The 11,070-nt window shown below is 39.9% G+C and overlaps 1 protein-coding gene across 1 annotated transcript; it reads right to left on the bottom strand.

The window, feature by feature from the left end:
- Positions 1-7,642: 7,642 nt before the first annotated feature.
- Positions 7,643-9,604, bottom strand: KCNA4 (potassium voltage-gated channel subfamily A member 4). The gene has a single exon (XM_062198057.1). The coding sequence runs from the start codon at positions 9,602-9,604 to the stop codon at positions 7,643-7,645; it is 1,962 nt and encodes a 653-aa protein (XP_062054041.1).
- Between the last annotated feature and the right edge of the window lie 1,466 nt (positions 9,605-11,070).

The following is an 11,070-nucleotide window of genomic DNA, read 5'->3' as shown; positions in this document are numbered from 1 at the left end:
GGCCATTGCAGCCATTTGGAGAGTGAACCAGCAGATAAGAAGACCTCTCTCTCTGTCTCTTCCTCTCTGTCCATTAATACTTCCTCTCAAATAAATCTTAAAAAAAAATCTAAGTCTCAAATTAATTTCTTAAATGTTTAACTAGAGATAATCCTAAAGCTAATAAAACACTGTGATACTTATAATTCCTAATTGTTTTTATCAAACTCATTTTAATATTAGGTAAATCTTAGAATCAACATCCTCCCTCATAGCAATGTCAACAATAACATTAACTAGGAGTGACAAATTAAGAAAAATATATAAATCCTAATGCATTCCCTAGAGATTCTATCACCTCTTCATAGACTTCAGTCCAGTGGGAGCTTCATTAATTATTTCCTTCTCTGCCTGAGAGCAAATGAAAGCCTCATTTGGATCCTGATCTCTACCAACTAAGAGGAGAAAAAAAGATTTGCTCAGGTGCTATCAACACCATTAGTGTTCTTCAGGGAAGTCATCAATCCATTCAGGTACAAGTATATTAAGTTTATAAATAGAATAATATGCATCTCCCATGTTAACTAATGCAGCCCATATCACAGACACAGTTTAAATAACATCACCCCAGTCTCCAAAAAAAGATGGCGTTTTGCAATTATTTCACAGTTTATATGTGAACACCTCAGAGGCTATGAAAGAGATTGGAGCATTCACCTAAACAACAATAACCTGAAACTCTTCAGCGCTATAATTGAACCTGAGAGAGTTAAAGAAGTCAAACAACAGCTACAATAAAACTGTGAAAGATAATGGCTTTAGGTAAGTCTGTTTCCACACAGCACTAAGTAGATCTACAGATCACACAGTCTCACTTCCATGCTATATGCAACTTTTATATAACAGGAATGATGTGAATGACAAATAAACATTCTGAAACATCCTATAAAATCAAAATTAACCCTTCCTCTTGGGAATGGAAATTCTAAAAACTCTTATCCCATGATACCCTTAGCCCTAATATTGTTGTGAGTATACAGCTCAAAAATTCAAACTGAAGTCTGAAATATTTTTTAGTCCTCAAGTCACTATTTCCCCAAAATACAAATATATGCCTACTGATAGGAGTTATGCACTTAGACTTCAAAAAGTCTCTTTAGTACCTCAGACCATTCATTTTCCTTATGTATTTTTGTCAGGATAAAGTAGAATATGAAATACATAATAAATGAGCATGTGAGCATATGAATATATTAGATAGGAATATTCAAACAAATATCATTCTTTGGTTCAGCACTGGTACAGCTTTATATCCACAAGGGCAATTTACTTAACTGCTTTGACTAAGAGGCAACTGGCTCTTCAATACCCAATACCTTAAGAAGCTGTGGATAAAATGTCTTCATGCTCCTTGACTTTGAAATTACACCCTTGTCTACCAAGTCATAAAAATACAATCCAAGTGCATTTCCACATAATGTCAATAACTGGGGGGAGGGTAAAAAGCCACCATATTATCCATATTTGTTATTACCAATAATTACTATTAATATCACTGCTAAGAAGGGTCGATAGTTCTATCATTTTCACAGAAGACATGAATATGTATATATGACCAGTAACACTTTCTGCTACATACAATCCATCACAACCATCACCTGTTAGTTTTCTCTGCTAATGGCAAAGAGCCATGAAAAAATTTATCCCAAAATCTTCATATTTTTAATCCTGACATTAGTGATATAACTAATCTGAACAACAACAGGCTTCCCAGCTAAGTTTTGCTGAGCTTTCTAGTTCTGGTATTTTTGTTGTTTCTTTGTACTGTACTGTTTTATCCTATAACTTTGCATTTTCTAGACTGCTGCTTAACAGGAGACAATGGAGTTCTGAGCCTGAGTAAAGACAGTCTTAGATGAGAAACCCGCTGTAGATACTCTAAAAAACAAATCATTTACACATCAAGAAGCCAGAGTTAATAGTGGGTTAACTAGCAAAATCATTTAGTTAGCACTCAGTACACTAAATACAAACACCCCTTGCAAGAAACCAGTGACAACAAATGGATCAAAAACAGCCTTGGGTCAGCAACACCATGACCACTGAGTTGGAGAATATGCTTTCTAAGATGACAGCAAGACTCTATATTTAGCACATTATTTGCTTTAGGTGTCTATTGCAGTCTCACAGGCCTCAAAAAGAGGTGCTCCGTTCCCACTTAGAGCCACAGCTCATTCAATATGTGTTATGTCTTTGGAAGCAACCAACTCATGCCCTGGGATTAATTTATTTACCCATAAATAAAGTGACCATATTTTCTGAGCCTCAAATCGGGCCATATGGTCTGATATGTATTAGCATACTTTTATGAAGAAGAAACTGTGAAAAATGAAACTGCTATGGAAACAGAAAACCAAGCCAGAAACAAAATTCTTATCACAGTCCTAATCTTAATTTACTTTTCAGAAGTGCATATTACCATTTACTGCAATAATAGCTCTGCTTCCTTCACCCTTCAAGACAAACCATGCCATCAGCCTTTTTTCAGATAGGAATACTGATTTCCATACTAGAAAGTAGAATTGTCTTCTAACCTGCAGTGGCTACACTGGTCTGGAAGATCCTGTGCTTAGAATCAAGTTTCTTTTCAGGCAGGAAAACCAAGAGGTACCTTTAGTCCACATCAAATGTCCCTTGCAGATTTCAGAATGAGTTTTGGGTCAAGAAGATTTCCGGGAACAGGCCCTTTTGTCACTGAATGACACCCCGTAATCATTCTAAACTGTATCAATAAAAAAAAGACATACAAAAAGGGTTGTTACACTCTGGATCATTCACATGAGCACAGCACCACAGGCTGTCTTAAAAACATCAAGCAAGATGAGTGTGTTTCCCATTTTACCTAGGAACAGCTCCAATGTTAGTACTAATCACACATCAAACCCCTGAAAAACAACAACGGACACCATTTCTGATTCTCTTGGAAAGCCAGGAGGCCACCGTTTTATGACTCCAAGGCAATTTTAAAACAATTTTTCATGAGTTAATGTTAATTGTTTTTCAAAACTGGGAAAATTTATATCTAATTCAGCATCTTTTCTTTAGGTGTTTTTTATTCATATACTGAGTTCTATTTCAACACATGCTAAATAATGAAATTTTCAGAGCTTCAGCAATCCCATTTGAAACACATTTGACAACGAAAGTAGTAGCGCTTGTGAAATACTACATGTGCCTAAGCATAAATTGAGTTCCCCCAGCACAGGTTTGAACACTGTTTACTGACAGGACTGCACTATCACGAAGCAGTAATCAAAGTGTTTACTTACCAATTTTCACCATATGTATTCAACTGGAGACTGAAGAGTTATTTTTCATTAAAGGGATCCTTTCCCTCTAGAAGTCATTAGAATGAACAGCTTCAAAATATAATCTATTCATTCTGTTCACACTGTAAAAACTCACATTCCCAGTTCTGCAGTGAACCTAACCATGAGACTTTTAAGAATTATTTTTTAGTTATTATTAGCTACAGAATCAAGGCTGATATGACTTGAGGGGTATTAAAAAAAAAAAAAGCTATTCTAACACTCCCACTCCACAGAATTTTGTTACTGAAAGAAACCAGCTAATAATTTGACCCAATATCCTGGTTTTACACTTAAAAAGAAAACCTGGGAATCAAGAAGATAAAATTATTTGCCCATGGTTACCAAGCTAGCTCTGGACTCCCAAGGCCAGCTGTCATTCCCCTGGCACCCACTAGCTCCCATTTCAAAAAAATCAAAAGGAATATTTTATTCCTCCTCTCTTCCCTGTAACTGTTGTGCATAACTGTTTTCTTTTCAAGCAGTTACAAGGGAGAACAATGCATTCACCCTTGAAAAGACTCTGATTAGAATGACCCTCAGATAGTGTGCTTTTGGTAACATTCATTATCATCTGAAAAACTACCAATGGATCCTAGATCCCAAAAAATCAGATCTCTAAATGGGGTCACTTCTCTTTTATCACATCACCAAATGTGTATGGTGGCCTCTAAGAAAATACAGTTTCTTTAAATCAGTTACAAATAGCATATTTCTCAGGATAAAAAAATTTCACATATAGTTCTAAAGCACTTTGTCTTGCTTCAAATTGGAAAGATGCTGCAAAATCACAGCTGCACGGGATGTCCTGCCTTTCACACATTGTCTGTAAGAGAAGTCTTCCGTACAGAAGTGCCCCCATATGAGTCTGGAGGGCTTAAATGCTTCCTTTTCAGTGCATAATCCAGTTCCAAATGTCCTAAAACAAGTGAATTTTTTTTTGGGGGGGGGGCACATTCAGTGATAATCTAATGATAATGTGACTTGAAAGCTCATGAGCTCATGACTATCACTTCTTGATGATCTTACCTTAAAAAAAAAAAAAAAGTGATATAAAAGCAATCCCCAGGATTCTCAAAGGACTGTGTTTGTTGAATTCTCAGAATCATCAGTATATTTTGCATCATCAAATAATGTTAATATGACTTTTCAGGTTTCAAAAAAAAAAAATGTCATATGGGGCAGGAGGAGGCCTCCAGTTAAGACATGAGTTAAGGTGCTCCCATCCCATATCAGAATGCCTGGAATCAACCCCAGCTTTGCTCTGGATTCCAGCTGCCTGCTAATGAGTACCCTGGGAAGCAATAGGTGATGGCATAATTATTTAGGTCCCTACCTCCCACATTGGAGACCTGGATTTAGTTCCTGGCTCTCAGCTTCAACCCAGGCTCAGCCCTAGTTTCAGGCATTTAGGAAGTGAACCTATGGATGGAAAAGCTTTACCTCTCTCACTCTTTTCTACCTCTCAAATTAAAGAAAAAAAAAGTTATAGCAATAATGAAACACAGTATGTTTTCCCTACAAAACACAGCCAGATAATTGTTATTGATCTTATAGAATGTTCAATTAACATCCTATGAAAGAGAACTCTGAAATCATTTTAAGACATAGTCTGACCTAATTGGGAATAGGTTAGGACACATGGTGCCTTGTCTGCAGGGTCAACTTTTTATACCTTGACATCCCTGGGATCTTCCCTGTAGTAATTATTTAACTATAGACTATAATGTGTCTGCAAATCAACTTCTTGAAATTATTCACAATTTTTATAATATCCAAATAAAATAGAGGCATTTCAAGATGTCTGAACCCTCATTTCTTCCAGGGCAAAACTAAACAATAAAATCAGGCATTCATAAGGAACTCAACGTTTCAGAATTTTCACTCGGTTTCCACAAAGCTTGGTGAAATATACTTTATGTGCCCTCTTTTCTTTTTACTAGCCATGACATTTGGTATAGAGGTATTAAGTGACTTTTCCAAATGAATAATGACCAACCCAACCAGCTTTGCCCCTATTCTAATGCCTGTAACATTTTTGCTCCCAAACCAAACTGCATAAAAATGTCATCTCTGAAGATGGCACTTCCTTGTTTTGTCACTCTCTATTGATCTTTGATCTTTCTGGATTCAATCAACTCCCCTGCTGGCTGCTTTCTGTTGTCCAGATGCTATTTTAGAAAGTGTTTCTCTACAGGTAGTGGCAAAGGGTGGGAAGAAGGGCATAGTTTAACTTTTAACCCTAATACATGACTTATTTTGAATTTCAAATACCACTCAATGAGGTAAGACTTATCTAATTATCAAATGATGGCTTGGGTCTAAAAAGCTTGTGAAAGGCTGTTATGGGGCTTTTTTTTTTTAAGTTCACAGTTGTCAAAGTTCATTATGTACTGAGATAGTCTATGCAGTATTTTTTTTCCTAAAGTTTGAGACTATTGGGGCGGGTGCTATGGCAGCATCTCATATGGGTACTGGTTGGAGTCCTGGCTGCTCCACTTCTGATCCAGCTCTCTGCTAATGTGCCTGGAAAAGCAGAAGAGGATGGCCCAAGTTCCTGGGCCCCTGCACCCACGTGGGAGATCTGGAAGAAGCTCTGGGCTCCTGGCTTCAGCCTAGCATAGCCCTGGCCATTTTGGCCATTTGGGGAGTGAACCAGAAGATGGAAGATCTGTCTCTCCTTCTCTCTCTCTGTAACTCTACTATTCAAATAAATAAATAAATCTTAAAAAAAAAAAAAAGCTTGAGGCTATCATTTTATAACAAATACAAGTTAAAGAAAGGTTGCAGAGTAAGGCCTCTTATGTATTCTGAGTTTCCTAATCTATACCTCATTATGATTTAGTGCAAGGTGGAGCACTAGTTATCACTTCACATTCTAGAATACCTCATCATGAGTTAAATGCAGTGACATGTGTCATAAAGTCCTTTAATAAAGATAATAATGATGGTATGTTGAAACCAAATGTTTTGATACAATTCTTCCTTACATCCATTTTAGCCAACAGAAAACTAAAATCTGAGGTGAATTCCCACATTCTACTCATACGTAGCTGCACAAAAAAGAAGTAAACTTAATAAATCCAGCATTTATGTTGCACATTTAATAGAAAGATCTTAAGCCATAATCACTGTAGCTGCTAGGCATCCTACTTCTTGAAGAATTCTTTCAGTGCATGCATTAACTTTGGTTAAATTATTCTGGATTTCAAAGGCAGAAGAATATTTAAAATAGTATGGTTTCAGAAACATCATTGTAACAGACCAACTCCAAAAGATTCTGTTGCTAAATTTTACTTCATAGTCCCTTTGCAGATTACTTATTTAGGTTTCAAAAGAGGAGAAAACCATGTGCAAACCATGTGCTGTAATATGCATGGTCATTAGTCTCACACAAAGTAAAGAAGAAAACAATAAAGTAAGACTAAGAAATCATTCTTCCAATGATTGTCATTGAACTGTTACATTAGTAAACATTCACAGTATGAAGTCTCTGTCAATCTCCAGCATAAAAAGTAGTGCAAAAGAAAAAAAAATCAGTCCTGTTGACTATGAACAAAACTTGTTACATTTTCTCCAATTTCATTTCTTCCATCTGCTGTCATAACGTTCCAAAATTAATAATAAAATATAGTCAATTTCTAAAGGCCCCTGCAGCCTTTTTAAAAGTTAATTTCCAGTTAAAAATAAACTTTAATTAAATCCATGATAAAATTGTGACCTATATTCTATTAAATAATTTACTTTCTTTTCTTCTACACATTAATAATTACAATTTTTAAAAAACAACTACAGAATCCAAAGACATTTGAGATGTTATTAAATCACTGATAAACGACTCAAATTCATTAGTTCTTACATAGTAAATACTTCCAAATGCCAACTTTTCCCATCACTGCACAATTACTAATAATGTTGACAATTTACTTACAGATGCATGTCCCCAGGCACACGTATGCACACATACACACACATACACATACACACACATTCTTCATAAAACCATCTTTACTGTTAACATTTTTTCCAGTTTATGTGCAAAATTCTTGCATTCTAATAAAAAATATAAGATAGGTTTGCTCCTATTTAAGCCTCCCTCTTCTCCAAGATTTATCATTTGATATGTAATACAAGTTTAGCAACAATTATGCCATGTATAACCATTAAATGGTGTACTACTGTATGCATTGAACTCAATTGCATATTTCATTTTCATAACTGCACTCTCTACACATGAATATATTTGGAGATGCTGGGGTGGGGTTGGGAGGACAGAGGCAGGTGGAGACAGCCGTTCACACATCAGTCTCCACAGCCTTTGCATTAGAACAGTTGTTTTTATCTGTCTCACTGTCATCCCCCTTCCCCTGACACTTCTCCTTTGCGCACAGAGATTCCTTAACTCCTTCTTCCATCTCTAGATACTCTGACTTGTCCCCCAGGGAAGAAGAAGTAGAGCTCCGAAATTTCTTGAGCAAATTGGAAGGAAGGTATGGGCAACTGACTGCATTCTGGGTCAGCTGCGTCTGTTCCTCATTTTCAGTCTCTCTATGGTAGAAATAGTTAAAGTTAGAGACAATCACTGGCACTGGCAAAGCAATGGTTAAGACACCTGCAATGGCACACAGGGACCCCACGATCTTGCCCCCCACGGTGATGGGCTTCATGTCCCCATAGCCCACAGTTGTCATGGTTACCACAGCCCACCAAAATGCATCTGGGATGCTTTGGAAATGGGTAGTAGGTTCATCCGCCTCCGCGAAATACACAGCACTGGAAAAGAGGATGACCCCAATGAAGAGGAAGAAGATCAGAAGGCCTAGCTCCCGCATGCTGGCTCTGAGGGTGTGGCCCAGGATCTGCAGGCCTTTGGAGTGCCTGGACAGTTTGAAGATCCGGAATACTCGGACCAGACGAATGATCCTGAGGATGGCAAAGGACATGGCCTGTTGCTGCTGCCCATTGCCACCTCCCTGTTGCTGGGCCAGATCAGTACCCAGGGTGATGAAATAAGGCAAGATGGAGACAATGTCAATGATGTTCATGATGTTTTTGAAGAAGAGCGCTTGGCTAGGACAAGCAAAGCAGCGGACCACAAACTCAAAGGAAAACCACACAATACAGACTGTCTCCACGATGAAGAAAGGGTCGTTGAATATTGTGTGCCCTGAGTTCTCCGGGTGGGGTGCCAAGGTGTCATTCAACAACCCACCGTGCCCACCGGCACTCAGTGCCATGACGAGATCCCTGTCGTCCCTAAACTCAGGCAAGGTTTCCAGGCAGAAGATGACGATGGAGATTAAGATGACCAGGACAGACACAATGGCTATGCCCCTTGCAGGACTGGAGCTCTCTGGATATTCAAAGAGAAGCCAGATCTGCTTTTTAAATTCATTCTCTGGTAGGGCCCTGTCCTCCTCCTCTCTTACAAAGCCCTCATCCTCACGAAACTTGAGCAAGGCCTCCTCTCCCAGCTGGTAGAACTTCACCTCCTCAGTGAAGATATCAAAGGGGACGTTGACCGGCCTCTTCAGGCGGCCTCCTGATTGGTAATAATAAAGGATGGCATCAAAGCTGGGCCGGTTCCTGTCAAAAAAATACTCGTTGCGCAAAGGGTCAAAGTACTGAGTCCTCTTCTCAGGGTCTCCCAACAAAGTCTCTGGAAACTGGGCCAGGGTTTTCATCTGGGTCTCAAAGCGTAGGCCTGACACATTGATCACCACACGCTCACAGCAGTCACTGTAGCGGACTGAACTATAGCCACCGCCTCCCCCGTCTTCCTGAGGCAGCAGGTCCGTGTACGAACATTCGTCGCCGTGGTCGTCTTCGCTATAGTAAAACCTTCCCTCCTCATCCTCGTCCTCGTCCTCCTCCTCGTCTTCCTCTTCCTCGCTCAGCTCCCTTAGGATCTTCTCCTCAGAGCCGCTGGGCATCAGGTCAGAGCAATGCGGGAAGCTGCTCTGTCGGTGGTGGACTCGCTTCTTCTCGGGCCGCGTGCGCCTCCTCCTCCTGCTCCCTCGGCTGCTCTGAGGATCGTGGGAGGTGCAGGCCCCCCGTGACTGGTGGTGGTGGTGGGAGCCCCCACCAGAACCCCCACTGCCTTCCACAGCAGCTGTGGCTGCTGCCACGGCAGCGGCCGCAGCCGCTCTCGAGTGAGCCAGCCTCTCGCGCTCCCGGGCCCGGGCCTGGGCTGCATAACCATAAGGCATGTGACTGTTGCACCCTGAGCTCTCGGCACTCACCATAGCGACCTCCATGGCGGTAGTTTTTGGAAATGGCTGGTTCCAGTTGTAGAAGAAGAAAGAAAAATAGGGCAGCTTCTTTTCTCACCAAATTAAGGTAAGTTTGGAACCCTTAAGCAGATTGCTTGGAAGACTAAGGATATTTTCAGTCCAACTTTGCATTTTCTGTTTTTAAATCAGCACACTCCATGCTTGCTCTTCCCAGGGATTCAACATTGCTCTCCGGAGCTTGGCTGGTCTAGATAAACAGCCTATCACGCTCAAGCCCAAGTCATAAAGTGATGGGGTCTCCGAAATTCCTACGTTTTGTGGTAAATGCTCAAATTCAGAAATATGTCTGGGATGTGGTTGGTGATGCTGCTGCAGGATTCAAAGGCAGCAAGTATCTGACAGCCAGCAGTGGTGCCTACAAAGTGAAATATATTTTTCTTCCATGGAAATTGTCCAAAGCTCAGTCCATCAAATTTAAACAAAATGCAAATAAGCCTTTGGTTTTAGCACTTGTTTTCCAGTGTCAGCTTGACCCATGTTAAGATGAGGCTTGAAGTATGTCCAGCCATCGCTGCTCAAAAGTCTATTAGGCTGATTCTCCAGGCTGTTCCCCTAAGGTCTTCAAGGGTTCTCTGGACCCAGGGGCAATGCCAAGCTACAGAGAGAGGCAAAGACCTTGGGAGGTAGAGAAGGTGCAATATGAGGTGTCAGCAGAGGCAAAACCAGCTCTGAGGTCTCCATAGAAATCAAGGAAATGCAGAGCATCCTTCAGCTAAAATCATGCAGAAGAAACACATCACCTGCAAAGGGACGGGAAACAAGCATAGGAGAAAGATAGGAATCAAATCAGACAAAAACTGAGCGTTTTATTTCATATATACTTCCTTCTCTTGTCCTCACATAAATCATGTAACACACCAAGAGCCGTAACGTTTCCATGAGTAAGGGGCAGACTGTTCTTAAATCTCTTTCTTACTCAACACCCTTCCTTCACTCTTCTGTGGTTATGATTTCAGTTCAGACTATTTTCATGGCAACTCAATTATTTTTTCCTCTCTTTGCTCTCAGCCCACAAGGCTCTTATTTCCATCTTCGCCCTCATCAATGCCAGGTCTTAAATTCTCACTGTCATACCACGTTCTCCATCCCACGACAATAATGCTGTCACTTACAGCTCTTTCCATCACTCATCTCAAGGCATCTTTGTAAATGTCCACTCGTAAAATATTTCTGAAGTAAGTGCTATTCCACCCCTCTCCATTTTCATTCAGGATTCAGAAAGTCAGAAAAAAAAAAAAGTTTTCTTCTTTGCAGACTCCACCACTTGAAAGAGCCTCATCCACTTTACCTACAAAGCATAGATAATAATGGAACCTCCCCATCCCACATTTGAAGGCATTAAGTTAGATACTGAGTGTTGATAGAATAGCACTGTGCCTTATACATAGTGAATGTCAATAAACACTGGAAGTTAGGAACACCGTGACAGT

This window comes from Lepus europaeus, chromosome 7 (assembly GCF_033115175.1).
Source record: "Lepus europaeus isolate LE1 chromosome 7, mLepTim1.pri, whole genome shotgun sequence".
NCBI lineage: Eukaryota > Metazoa > Chordata > Mammalia > Lagomorpha > Leporidae > Lepus > Lepus europaeus.
This window is presented reverse-complemented; position numbering and strand designations above follow the sequence as displayed.